At 40.0% G+C, this 14,368-nt stretch overlaps 1 protein-coding gene across 1 annotated transcript; it reads right to left on the reverse strand.

Moving 5' to 3' along the window:
* Window positions 1-1,048: 1,048 nt before the first annotated feature.
* ESM1 (endothelial cell specific molecule 1) lies at window positions 1,049-9,896 on the reverse strand. The gene is made up of 3 exons (XM_060146067.1): window positions 9,434-9,896; window positions 6,152-6,304; window positions 1,049-2,525 (listed from the first exon to the last, which is right to left on the reverse strand). Exons 1-3 carry the CDS (start codon window positions 9,732-9,734, stop codon window positions 2,425-2,427), a joined length of 555 nt encoding a protein of 184 aa, XP_060002050.1. The 5' UTR covers window positions 9,735-9,896; the 3' UTR covers window positions 1,049-2,424.
* Between the last annotated feature and the right edge of the window lie 4,472 nt (window positions 9,897-14,368).

Below are 14,368 nucleotides of genomic sequence, written 5' to 3' on the forward strand. Positions count from 1 at the left end.
ACATCCAGTTTCTCCCCTCTTAAAAAAAAGAATTAATTCATGCGAACTGGATGTTTTTCCTAATACAAACATCATTTTTTCCGTATCGTATTGATTCACTTAAAATGTTTCCATAATTTGCATATAAGGCTGAGTGAACATATGCTATTCTTTCTTATAAATTTTATTGAAGTATAGTTGATTTACAATGTTGGGTTTAATACTATTCTTGTACATGATACTCTCAAGCTTCAAAGCTGTATGTTACTACTCTCTCTTTTTTATTTTTATTTTTTTTAACTACTCTTTTATGGGCACTGAAAGGTTTGTCTTTGCCTAACTGAAAGGTTTGTAACCACTTTCAAACACCAATAGAAGCTTTTTTGGTTTTTGGTTTTTGTTTTGCCTCTGTGGAATAGGTTAATGTATAAGGACCAACTTTTCAGGAAGCTCTAAGGCATCGGTTGACCAAAAACGTGAGGCAGAAATACATATTCTGTCCACCTCATTACAAATAGCTCAATTTCGTGGACTTGAGGATATAGGGAGGGAGAAGGGAAAGCTGTGACAAAGCGAGAGAGAGGCATGGACATATATACACTACCAAACGTAAGGTAGGTAGCTAGTGGGAAGCAGCCGCATAGCACAAGGAGATCAGCTCGGTGCTTTGTGACCGCCTGGAGGGGTGGGATAGGGAGGGTGGGAGGGAGGGAGGCGCAAGAGGGAAGAGATACGGGAACATATGTATATGTATAACTGATTCACTTTGTTATAAAGCAGAAACTAACACACCATTGTAAAGCAATTATACCCCAATAAAGATGTAAAAAAAAAATAAATAGCAACAAAAGAAATACATATTCTGGTCTCACATTTTGACAGAAGATGCTTATCTGTTCAGAAAATTTACATGAGGAGCCTGTCCTTTGATATGTATTAAAGAGTTATTCATTGAATGAATCATTTAAATATTTTAATGATTAACGAAGTCATGAATGGACTCGGAGAGGCTGTCTTGTTTGTTTTATTGATCAGTAATAAACTTGTCCTTTTAAAACAAATCCTAACAGCTTATTCAGCTTACATTCAAAGACCCTGCCACACACACATTCACAACTCTGTTGGCAAACTTTGAGAATAAAATACAGGTAAATAATGAAATGATTCTTAAATAATTCTTCACTCCAAATAAAATATTTCTGCAAATATTTCCTAACAAAATCTAGTACAACAGTCCTGTTTGTGCTAAGATCCTTCCAAGTGTACTCATAATTCCACTTATCAACCAAGTTTAAAGAAAAAAATACATTAATATGAACTATATTTTAAAGTTGACATTTCCTGCTGAAATTGACTCTCTTCCAAACCTTCTAAAAAGCTTTTTCTACTTTGAATTTAAAACTCATCTATGTCACCGCACTTACTTTTAAATAAATTCCCTCTGTTGCTCATGTTTTTGACCTTTTATAAATCCATAGTGACTAAATTTTTCTAGGTTTCTCGTATACTTATTACTGTTAATATTACTATAATTATTAATAATAAATTTACCATGCCTTGGGTGTTTGAAAACCTTATAGAGTTATACCTTTATTCTAACCATTTTAAACAACAATATTATGTTTATTTTCTCAAGAGGGTGATAAATATGGGTATGGAGGATGACTTGTACTAACAACTGTTTACAAAAATATATAAATATTTACCTTCACACTTCCCCCAAGTGGGCAAAATACTTCCTTGCTCTCTCAATCTGAGGTGGCATTCTTTAAAACCATTTATGGAAGTGTGTGTTTGCCCTGTGCCCCAGAACCATCCTTCAGATGCGGTAACCTGGGAACTACATTAGCAGCCCTTTGAAACCTGCTTCAATTCAAGACTACTACTCAAACTCCTGCAAGTTTCCAACATCCCACTTCCTTCAGGGACTGTTTTGTTTTCACTTTTCCCAAAGTGAAAAAAAAGCACAATTAAATTCTACTGAGGCTACCACAAGGAACATCTAAATGTCATACTCTCCCACCCCCATTGCCACCTTCTCTTGCTCCTAACTCTTCCTCCAGCCCATATCCCAACATTAATGTACATCAAGTCAAGAACCGTGGACTCGCTGTGGTCTTCAGGTTTGGCTAGCTTTCCCTTTGGCTGATCTCCCTCCAGGTTAAGATGATCTAAGTTGCATTTTTAGTTCTTCACTATTACTATAAACACATATTAAACAAATCTATATGCATTCAAATATTTAACAAATATCTAAGAGTCTCCAGTCATATGCATTTTATGGATTGTTAATAGCCTACTTTTTTTTTCTAGACCCACCCTGAATCACACTTATTCTCCAAAAGTTACATGTCCATATGCTATAATACAGACAATTCCTAAAGTGTTGGCTGTGTGTTGAATGATCATTAAAATAGAGTCTTCTCTTGGAAATCCCACCCAGGATCAGCGTGGATTCAACCACTTCATTACAGGAGACCGGGCAGCATTCTCCTTCACGAGTTCTTCTCTCACAGCATTGCCATCTCCAGACGCCATGTCATGCTCTGAAAGTAGAAGGAATACAAATCATGTCCAAATGTTTATAACTTCAAGATCAAGTACGGTTTTGTCTTATTTTTGTATTACAATGGATTTACAATGAAATCTTTAATAGATTCCAAGAGTCTATGCTGTGTTCACCTGCTATCAATTAGCACCTCCTTGAATTATTTCTCCTCATTCTCCTATTATCACCTGACATTATTCTATATATGCATTTGTCTTTTGTTCCCTGTATTATCTCACTCCACCACTAGAGTATCAGCTCCATGAAGGCAGGGACTTTGTTTTGTTCACTGTTGCAACAGTGCCTGGAACATAGTAGGCACTTAATAAATACTTTCGGAATGAGCAAATGCTGTAAGTATAGATCTCTAAGTAAGATTCTTATACTATCTGATATGGAAAAGGAATTAGCTTATCGATGTGACTCCAGAAGGCAGACCAAAGGGCAGAACTTTTATAAAGATAGTTCTTGCTCTACATAAAAATTTGTAATATTTAGAATTTTTTAAATGAAGTTCTCAGCTTCTAAGAAAAATGAGGTGTGTTTGCTTTAGCAGTGCACAGTCTGCTATGTGACGATTAGCATGGCCCAGTAGTTAAATGAATGTATGTAAATTCATGAAACTCAATAAATCTTACCACTACCCTGCACCCGCCCCCCCTAAAAAAAAAAGCTGCTTGTGAATTCCCAATCTTAGAAAGGTGGAGAGCTCACTACTAAACAGCAACAACAACAACAAATGAAGAAGGGAAACCAGGAAGTCCATTTGCCAAGAATGTTGTGACCAACAGGTAGAAAGTTAGAGAAGACAACCTCATGCAATCAAGGTATGAAAGGCACCTCCAAGGTCCCTGTGCTGAGGAACCTTGGTGCCATTTACAGCAGAGGTGATATGAAGCCCAAGACAGGACAGAGGCCCCAAGCCCCCTCCTGTAAGCAGTAGCACCTGAAGCCCAGGAAGTGGATAATGCAAAACTGAACGGAAGGGCTCCCGGGCAGCCTTCCCACGAGGTCTTTAGGATATCCTGTGCTCCATCCTCAACCTGACTAAGGATAACCGAGGTCACACTAATAGTCATCCTTAGTTGCTCCTTTAGCTCTGGAAAGGCAACACCTTAGGTCAGAAAATGCTTTTTCCATAAATTTCTAATAAGAATCTTGATACCTAATCTGGGCACAGAAATATTTTTTGTGTAACCCTTAATGTAACTTTCATCCAGCAAAATACAGTTGACCTTGAACAACGCTGGTGTTAGGGATGCCAACCCCCATGCAGTAGAAAACCCACCTATTGTTATACCTGCCCCCAAACAAAGGAATTGGTAAATGACTCACCCAAGGGCGGGAAGCTGAAACGGTTTGGATAGAATCAGGACTCAAACCCTAGTTCTTTGACTCCACGGATTGTGATCTCTAATCGAAAACAAACTGTTCCCCACACTTAGTTAATCTAAAGATGTGTAACCTGAAAATACAGGTGCTATGTTTATTGGGGAAAAAAATGTGCATATACGTGGATCCACACAGTTCAAATCCATGTTGTTCAAGGGTCAAGTGTATCTGTTTCCAAGGCATCTATACAGTGGTCAAGATTTTTGCAGAATCTGCAAGCAAACGAGAGAGGGTGACAGGCCCGAGGGAAAGAGACTGCACAAGGGTCCAGAGGAGCAGAGGATGTGCTCCTGTGTGTGCAGCAGGAAGGATGGAGGTGAGACAACAGAGTTCCATCACTGAGGAATATTCCAGAGGAGCTCGAGAGCCCCCCAGACCTTCATCCCAAACAGCAACAAAGATTCACCAGGGATTTAACTCTCTCTTGGTGGGAAAGATTCAGGTGCAATCTTAAACGAGTGAAGAGGGATTCTAAAGGTGCTCCTTCAATGTTCTTTGTAGCCTACGGTTTTAAGAAAGCAAAATAAGACGAAAGGAGCTACAAGTGTTTGAGGCAGCTAGCTGTGCTGAGGTAATAGGTTTCCCTGTACTAAAGACAATCAAACCATTCAAAACATTCCTCGTGTCAGGGCTTCCCTGGTGGTGCAGTGGTTGAGAGTCCGCCTGCCGATGCAGGAGACACGGGTTCGTGTCCCGGTCCGGGAAAATCCCACATGCCGCGGAGCATGCTGGGCCCGTGAGCCATGGCCGCTGAGCCTGAGCGTCCGGAGCCTGTGCTCCGCAACGGGAGAGGCCACAACAGTGAGTGGCCCGCGTACCGCAAAAAAAACAACAACAAACAAACAAACAAACAAATTCCCCATTTCAGAAAGTAGATTGGTGGTTGCTAGGGGTTGAAGAGTGGGAGTAACTGCTTGATGGGTACTGCTTTTATTTGGAGCTGAGAAAAGTGTTCTGGAACTAGATAGAGGTGGTGGCTTCCCAACACTGTGAATGTACCAAATGCCACTGAATTGTTCACTTTAAAAAGGTTAATTTTATGTTAGGTGAATTTCACCTCAACAAAAAAATTTTTCCGAACTTAAAATTCAATTTTCTTCCATTTTGCTTTTCAAGAACTATAGGGACAAGTCATAAGTATTTATAATGTTAATACTGATCTCAATATCCAGATCAAGTATTCACGTAGATATTCACCTAATAGGTTAAAAACAGGTTTTCAATTTAAATTAATGTTTAAGGGCATAGCCACACTTAAAAATAATAATTCACTGAAAAACACAGTATTTCCCCTTTATCTTGATGTACTTAACTGAACCCACATGTAAGAAGGAGGTAAAGCTGGGAAATAAGCACATTTGTCAATATTTCAAATCTTATTTAATTTGAAGTGCAAAGAACCAGAAACAAAAACTGAAATAGATTTGGACTGTCAACTATTTGTATCTGAGGGGGAAAAGTATACAGTTTGTTGATACTAGCAGTTGCTCTGGCTACATGTTATTTTAAACATGTAGCTACTTCCAATTTAATAAAGCTTTACTGTACTAACAATTTATTCAACAAGATAACCAAATAGGTTAATAGCATAGTCTTATAGGCAGTATTTCTCACATTCTAACAACCTGTGTAAGAAATACAGAAGCACTAACAAGCAGTATGTGAACATTACACACTTTCATTCAAAGGTTTAGAGATGATTCCCAAATTTTAATCACAGATACTATCTCTTATTCTCTCCCAAAGCCACAAAAAGGCATGCTTGGAATTATTCCATTTAAACACTTCCATTTGGTTTAAAAAAAGAAATGTTTTCTATTTTCTATGTTGGCTCTTAAGTCTTATCCAATAAATTCCTCAGAGTACTCTTTCTATGTGAAGTTGGGAGAGAAGCAGCTTTGTCTAGTATGTATGTAAAACAGATCACTGAAGAATTTAAATAACTTTGTATATCTCGGTTATTTTTTATTACAGGTTTTTTCTGTAATCAATCATATTTATCCTCCATATAAACTGGATAAACTTTACAAAAATTATATAATCTTCAAAATTATTAATGAGGTTTCTTTGAAAAATAGCAACAAATTTCAACAACCTCCCACCTTTCCCTTAAATTAAATAAAAGAAACTAAATCATTTAAACCAACGTCTTATTCTACTCATCCATATTTTTTCTTATTCAAACTGAAAATGAGGCTATGTTTCAATGTTTATACAGGAATCAATTCTCACCTGTGTGAGAAACAAATCTCTGGTTGGCAGCCTTGGCTACTGAATATTGGAAGAAGGGAAACTTCAGACATTTGCCGGTCACCCTGTCACATATGCCCGACTGACAGCTGCAGGTCTGCTTGCATTCCATCCCGAAGGTGCCATACGGACAGTCTAAGGATAAAGGGAAGGTTGAGAGAGGGAGCTGCTTGTTGTACATAAGCGTCCATCCTCACAGCCCGTGTGCACAGCCTCAGGAATTGGACAAATCTCATGAATATTGACTATCAGATAAAACCCAATTCTCCAAAAATCCCAGGCTTTGAAAATTGAAACCTTGTCACAAATGTGAAATCACACACTAAGACCAGGTAGTGGATGCCTCACTTGTAGTGTCTTGCTGTGAAGTTTAACTGAAGACAGATACACATAACCAATATCCTTGAACCAGTCTTAATTCTGTCTACTTTCTGCTTAGATACCAAAAGACAAGGTCTTATGGGCTACTTCTGTGACAGCTCAGTGAAGGTGGGCAATTGAATAGACATGTGCATCAGCTCCTCACAGAGCTTAAGAGATATGATGCTGTATTTGAATCCCCTGTAATCACAGACAATTTACTGTTGTAAAGGTACAGGAAAGGGCTTAAACTAACCAGGGGCTAAGAGGGCGATCATCCTAGCTCTTCACGAAGTGGCTAAACCTCAATCTGCTCCAACTCTTATCAACTTCCTTATCTATCAAAATGGTGGTACAAATGTACCTAACTCCTCCAGATGTTAAGAGGATTCACTACTAAAATCCTCTGCAGAGCTAAGATCCAATATGCTAAATGAAAAGGAAGCTGAGAATGTATTCGTATACCTAACCAAATCTGGAAGCTTTTAGAGCTTCAATGTTTTCATACTTAGACTAAACATACTATATTGAGAAAAAGAGAACAAACTCATTTAGTAAAAATGCATGGGTTTTATGATGTAAATAGCATCTCAATAGACTAGCCAGGCTTGAACAGCCAAGCAGAATATTTATTCTCATGGCATAAGAATATCCTTGTAAATGTACAATCCCACATGGGTGAAGAAACAAGTTGTGAGGCATCTAAGTCTTTAGCAATCTAATATTCCACAGAATGATCAAGAGAGATATTAATGAACTATCTTTTTTAAAGAGATTTAGGACTGCTGTACTCTGCATCCTACATTAGAGAAGCACCTGGTTTTAAACATTGGCCTCTCTGTTGGGAAGAATAGTTCTTAAAAGGGGTCCTGAAAAAAGTATCTGGCAGAAAAGCACACAGCATTGGGATCTGACTGTGTCTCCAGTGATATTGAAAACTAAAACTTTAGCCAGATTCTCAGTTATGCTTCTATTGTATCCCTCAATGTACTGAATAATGCTGGGCAGATAGTAGGTGTTCAATAAATATTGTTATCTGGGCAACGCGACGCCAAACATCTGAATATTTAAAAAACATCCAGATATGCAGCTAAAGTATACAGTTTTCATAGGGGTGTTCTTTTAAAAAAAAGCTAAAGTAGAGAGTTTGCCTATAGCAAAATATAATGTATCTAACTGCTGAGGTTCACACAGCCTCACTATTTCCAGCAGAGAGTAAATGTTCGAAACCAGACTCACTTGCAATCTGAAGGATGTCCAAGAGCTATCCTAAACAGCTTTTAAAAATATATCTTATTAACAGCTACCTCAATCATTCAGTGAATATTGGAGTGCTAAAGACTCCAGATGCCTTACAGCTTGTTTCTTTACCCATATGTAATTGGACATTTACAATCACACATACAGAGTCAATTTTTATGCCAAGAGAAAAAGCAATCCACGGCGTATACTTGTTATATCACAAGTATGATTGTGTTAACCACTTCCTCCCTAATTTCCCTGTGTGAAGTACTTTTTTCTTGGCTGATAAGCCCTATAATTTACAGAAAATAGAGATCCTACTCAGCTGAAAGAAATGTATGTGAATGTCCACCAGAGAAAATGTTTCCTCACTATTCTACTTTTTATTGGTTATAAACAAAAATAAGCTAAGCAAAAAATAAAATTCTCCTAAAAGTTCAAGCATTTATTTCCTAACCTTTAGTATGTTTTGTGGCCTAAAAGGTAATTGATTTATAAAATATTTTTCTAAAAGAATTAATGGGATTAGCTCAATACTGGATGATTACCATTCATAAAAGCTTACAGTTGTATTAAACACATAAAATAAGAATGATTTAGAAACTTCTCAGTCCCTTTAATTTTAAAAGCTTCTTTATAGCTGATTCACTTTACTGTACAGCAGTAACTAACACAGCATTGTAAAGTAATTATACTCCAATAAAGATGTATAAAAAATAAAAATAAAAGCTTCTTTGTACTGTAAAACTGATGAATGGGGCTATAACATATGTGTTGAATCTTAATAATAGTTCTTAACATGAGATCATGAGGTATCCATACACAGAGTATTTTAAAATCACCGTTCTTTCGTTTCTAAACATGTTAAACATTGTAATCTACAGTAACTAAGTTTGAAATAAATTTTACAAATGTTTAACTACATTGTTTAACTATAATTTCAACCTAATAAAGTTTTTCTTTAAGTCTGTAAGAGTGCTAACCTCTTTCTTTACAGAGTTCCAATTTTAGTTTTTCTTTAGGTGTTATTTTTCCTGGTCTTACACTCATTTTTCTAGATGACCAAAACCTTTTATAGAGTGGAATGAGGTTTGTTTTATACTTCAGGGTATCTTCCTCCAGGAATGTGAGTCATTTTGCTAGATGACTTAAGCTGCCCTATTTCACAAAGTGCATTAGTGTTCATCAGAAATATTTGATCTTGAGAGGTGCCCTCCACCCCGTGGACCCTTTTAAGATCAAAGAATCACTAAACCGCAGGGCTAGCCACCACTCCAAGAGGTTATCCAGTGCAGACCTCTGTAATCACTGACTGCAGAAGAGAGAACACCTAAACCATCCATAACAGATTACCTGTCAAGTTCCTGAAGTTCTCCAGAAAAGGAGGCAAACACAGTCTTCAATGGGAACTTGAAAAAAAAATCTCCCAGGCATAATGAGTGAAATGCTGTATTCCTTTCTGGGCTTTCTTGCACACTGGGTTCAGTTGCAATCTGCAGAGTTATCTTTCTCTCTCTCTATGACAGCATCAGTGTGGGACCTGGTCCCTAACCCACCTGCATTTTCCCTCTTTGCATTTTGAGAAAAGGCTCCTCATCTCTCGCGCTGGCTAAAAGCCCTCAGTGTGCCCTGGGCGGGGAGAAGAAAGGGGTCACTCTTTACCTTTGCAGATACCAAACTCGTCACCAAAATCATCCTCCTCACTGTAAAACTGACACCTCAGCCCGGGGCCACACTTCACGCCATCCATGCCTGAGACCGTGCGGTAGCAAGTTTCTCCCGGACCAGCGGCGCACACCCGGCAGCAGCCACAGTCGTCCAGCACCGTCCTCTTACAGCGCAGGCTGCTTTTGCACTCGTTAGTGTCACAGCGCTCCGGGCAATCGACCGCGTACTTGGTGCTCCAGGCCGCCGCCAGGTGCGCGGGGACCAGGAGCGTGGCCAGCAGCAGGAGGCTCTTCATGTTTCCCGCGGCGGCTCGGGCTCCGCTTCCCGCGGCGGGGTCTTTGCTGGCGGGAAGAAGCCGTCCAAAGTGGTAGCTGAGCCTCTGCCTACACGTTTATGAGTTTTATACACTGGGTTGCCCGCATGCTTCCCCGTCATCAATTTCCTCAACCCAGCAGCAGCGCTGTCCTCCTGCCAGGCTCTCTTGTTTTAGTTTATGAAATCCAGGATGAAGGCTGGATTAACATGCTGCTGCCATCCAGGAATTGAAAAGCCCGAGCTGATGTCATCTGTTATGTTTAGATGGTTGTTTTGCATGAGGACTAAAACACTCGCTCACATCCGTCTCAAGGGCTCAAGGACGTCTGTGAAGGGGGAATAAAGAAGGCTGCACACCCTCCTCCAGGACAGGAATTGTTCGGACACCAGCACATCAGTTGAGGCATAGCTTTGTCTACGAGCCTCTGCAATCATGAGGAAAATTATATCGACATGAATCATCAGGACCGAAGAAGCTCCTTTTAAAAAAATAAATAAACATTTGGTATTTCCTTTCAATAAATAGCTATGAGATCATTTGGAAGAAGAAAGGGTTATGGTGGGCCTTTTCAATACTTAGAAGAAAGAAAATATTTTGAAAGGGATTTTTTTAAAGACCCTCTCTTCCTTCCTCTCACCCCTCATCCAATGTTATTTCTAAAACAATTCACATGGCATATATCTAAGTTTATCATGGATGTAGCTATATTTCTAGTAAGATGTGGAACGGCCGCTGAGAATTTCCTTTAAAATCAATACAAAACCCACAAAAGTGGTACGATGCTGCTGACACTGTTTCTGGCTTACTCAGTTCTGGAAAAACTTATCAGTTGGACTTGTCCTGACCCAAAACTCACTGGGGAGAAGACTCATCCATCACCAAGTCTGCTTGTCCAATGATTGAGCCCATTCAAAGCCCTTCCCCTCACCTCCTGGCATCGATCGGAACACTCACTAAAAACCGCCAAACAAGGCAGGCAGCCCAAGGAAACAAATGAGCCAGCAGGCAAATCAGACCGTGGCCCAGAGAGGCAAGTCACAGGGAAGGGAAAACATTACCCATCAGGAAACAAGGTCTTCAAGCTATGGAGGGTCACAGGGCCTAGGTCCCACTGGGGAAGACAGAGCAGTCCTCTTAATATATTAACTGGATCTCGGCCTCATTAAGCAAGGTTTGTGGGGCAGAAAGAGCAAGTTTGAAAGAGAGAAGAGAGTTCTTACACTAGCTACATGTTGGAGTCCAAGCCCCACCACCTATGAAAATAGACATATTCCCACTGTCATCTAGTAAATATACAACCAACAAAGTCGATAGCTCTTGGTCAGTCACAAGTTAGTGATGGGCAAGCCACAGGGCTTCTCTCAGCCTCTGTTTCCCTTTGGAGAACTGACAGTATTAGGCTAGCTGATCTCTAAAGTTCTTGTCCCTTCTAGAAGATGAGGTCGAGTTCATTGGATGTGACTTGATGATTAGCCTTCAAATATGCAATTTTAGGAGGATGGAGGGAATGGAAACCGAACTGCAGGGAACTGAGGAGATGGGAAGAGAAGGCCAGCAACTTAGCCTCCAAATTTCCCAAATTTTTCATGACAATCCAATTTAAAATATTCTATCTTCATCTCCCCAGAAGCAAACAGCACACTCTGATTAATTGTTTTCAATAGTGCATGGTATGTACCAAGCACTGTTCCGAAGCATTTTACATGTATTAACTCACTTGATCCTCACCCAACCTTATGAAGTAGGCATTATTCTCATACCCACTTTACGAATGAGGAAAATGTGTCAGAAAGAGGTTAAATAATTTGTCCAAGATCCCCAAAATGTCAGAGGATAAACTTGAACCATGTCAGTCTTGTGTCAAAGCCACACTCTGTATTGCCTATTACAACATAATCATGCTTCCATGGCCAATGCTCTGATGGCCTAGTTCACAATTTAGGCTGACCCTGGGAAAGGTTTCTTGTTCAAACTTTGCTGAACCCCACTTTCTGAGGAGAGTGGTTAATTGGAATAGTGGTCAATAATAACACCTAACTATTATAGAAAGCTTATGAGGTACTAGACACAATGCTAATCCACTTTATGTGGATTACCATACTTTCAAAACAACCTCAAGAGCTAGGTACTGTTCTTATCCCCATCTTAGAGATGAGAAAACTGAGGACTAAAGGAGTTAAGCAACTTATCCAAGGTCACAGAGTTAGCAAATGATAAAGCCAGGACTCCAACCCAAAGACAGACCATCTCCAGAGAATAGAATAAGGACTGCAAAATCAAAGGCATGCAGGTGACCCAGCTGGGTGACGTGGTGAGCTACACAAGGTGTCATGCAATAGGAAGGAGAGGATTTTGTCCACCTGAGAGTACACGCCTTCTCTAAGGGAAGTAGCCACTCCGTAGGGCTGGCTGACTGCTACCATACAGGAATATGAGCACACTGTGCCCAATCTTCTAATTTCTTCAAAGAGAAGCTAGAATCCAGACTTTTGAAAGTAATCTCCTAATTTTTAAATGTTGGCCAGCATTTCATTCAAATTAGAAAACATTATCTGTGCCTTCATTTGTTTTAGACTGGATCCAGTCTGCACACTAGTTTGGGCTTGCTATAAATTTTGGATTCTGTCAGAGCTGGATCTGATCTCTGCTCTGCCACTTACTCCCTAAGGGAACTTAGTTTAATGTCTCTAAGCCTGCATTTCCTCGTGGTGTACAATGGGGCCAGTAATACCTTCTTAATAGGGTTATTGTTAAGATTAATAAGATATGGGATGGGAAGTGTCAATCAAGCAACATGCATTCAATAAATGATGGCTATTCTTCATTTTAAAAATATAGTCACCTTAGAATTGGCAATGAATAAAGAAAAATAATAAATAAGTAAGAACCTTCTGACTTTTATAGGAATTTAAGGAAGAAACAATAAAGGCCTTTTTTTTTTTTTTTTTTTTTGCGGTACGCGGGCCTCTCACTGTTGTGGCCTCTCCCGTTGCGGAGCACAGCCTCCGGACACACAGGCTCAGCGGTCATGGCTCACGGGCCCAGCCGCTCCGCGGCATGTGGGATCTTCCCAGACCGGGGCACGAACCTGTGTCCCCTACATCGGCAGGCGGACTCTCAACCACTGCGCCACCAGGGAAGCCCCTAATAAAGGCCTTTGAATGTCAAAATCCCAAGTGTTAAGGGGAAGAAGAAGAGGAGCTTGTGGGCACCATCTTCCGCATTTCTCAAAATTGATAATACCTCTGGTAAATGACAATGACATAGAGAGAAGATATAAGTTGAGGATACCAAATCCACAGTAATAGTAAACCAAAACACAATACACAGAGGGGTGAAGAAAATATGCTCAGCAGAGCTCATAAATGGTGGAACTATCTCAATACATAGTGCCTAACAGCTCATTTTGGGGACTCCTTCAGTTCCTTCCAAGACCCAACAAAAACTTGGTCCCCACACAGTCCCTAATGGATTTTTGTCTAGTTGTATTTATATCTTTCCCAACTTTGAGCTTAGATCAACCTATGTTATGAAGAAAGCTAGCTATGACCACAAGGAGTTAGGAAATCAGAGCATGAGTAAACAAGCAGCCAACTTTAATCTGCACAGAAAAAAAATGATGTGAAGGCAGAGCTGGTGATGATAAGGACTTGAGGTCCCCCTTGGCGGGCTTGCTTTGAGCTGGGACTGACAAATCTCTAACCTGTTCTGTACATCGGTTGTCAGTGAGGCCAAGGGGAATCACATAAGCTTTCACAGCTCTGCAAATGCAAGTTCAAGCTATGGTGGGTCAAACAGACCATCTCAGGATCCAAAGGACAACACGTGGCCTCCTGCAGCGGGGGCCAGAGACACGATAAAACCACATAACAATTCAACCCAGTATACCTTGCACATTTAAAATATCATTGTAATTTTTTTTCTTAAACCTGATATTGTGCCAAGCAAGAAAATAAGCCTAGGTAATGTGCACTGGTATTTTGTATTTCATTTTGCACATTATAATTGCTTGTAACCAAATATCAAGCATCTCTTCCAGATAGGTAAAATGGGAAAGGCTCTGAGAAGGTTCCAAACCCTCACGGTCAATTCAAATGGTACCATGCGTATTGTGCCTTCCTCAGAAATTTCTTTACCAGATAGGTTTGATTTCAATTGAATTACGAAGGCAGCCTTGAAGGTGAAAATTTCCAAGGGGCAAGCAGAGAGATTTAGGTGTATGAGACATTGTTTTTAGTTTAGTTTTAGTTTTTGCTTTTGGCACCATCTGAAAGTCTTCCTGTTTGACACCAGCTGATGGCAATTTTGCATGGGTCCAGGGCAAGGTCTAGCATATAATAAGAGCTTATACTTAATAAATATGTAAACATAATCAACTGTTTCCCAGAACCATTTTCAGAGAATAGTGAGTTACAGTGGGCACCACTGTGTTCCCCAGGGCAAGCAAAGCGAGACCCAGGTTCTTGGACAGGTTGGAATGAGGTAGAAGTTTCAGAGACAACAGAAGCAGCTGAGGGTGGAGTGGGGTCTGAACAGAGACATTGGCCCCATCATGTCAGCTCCTGCACAGCTAACCAGCTTTGTCCTCTTGACCTTCCAGCCTTGGGTGTGGC

Source organism: Lagenorhynchus albirostris, chromosome 3, assembly GCF_949774975.1.
Source record: "Lagenorhynchus albirostris chromosome 3, mLagAlb1.1, whole genome shotgun sequence".
In the NCBI taxonomy this organism is placed as follows: Eukaryota; Metazoa; Chordata; class Mammalia; order Artiodactyla; family Delphinidae; genus Lagenorhynchus; species Lagenorhynchus albirostris.

What these genes read in the sequence shown, in the direction of transcription:
- ESM1 (XM_060146067.1), bottom strand. Translation starts at nt 9,734, where the DNA reads ATGAAGAGCCTCCTGCTGCTGGCCACGCTCCTGGTCCCCGCGCACCTG. An exon ending in CGAGTTTGGTATCTGCAAAG is followed by an intron (nt 6,305 to 9,433) that starts GTAAAGAGTGAC and finishes CTTTATCCTTAG; the next exon opens with ACTGTCCGTATGGCACCTTC. An exon ending in GAGATTTGTTTCTCACACAG is followed by an intron (nt 2,526 to 6,151) that starts GTGAGAATTGAT and finishes TTCTACTTTCAG; the next exon opens with AGCATGACATGGCGTCTGGA.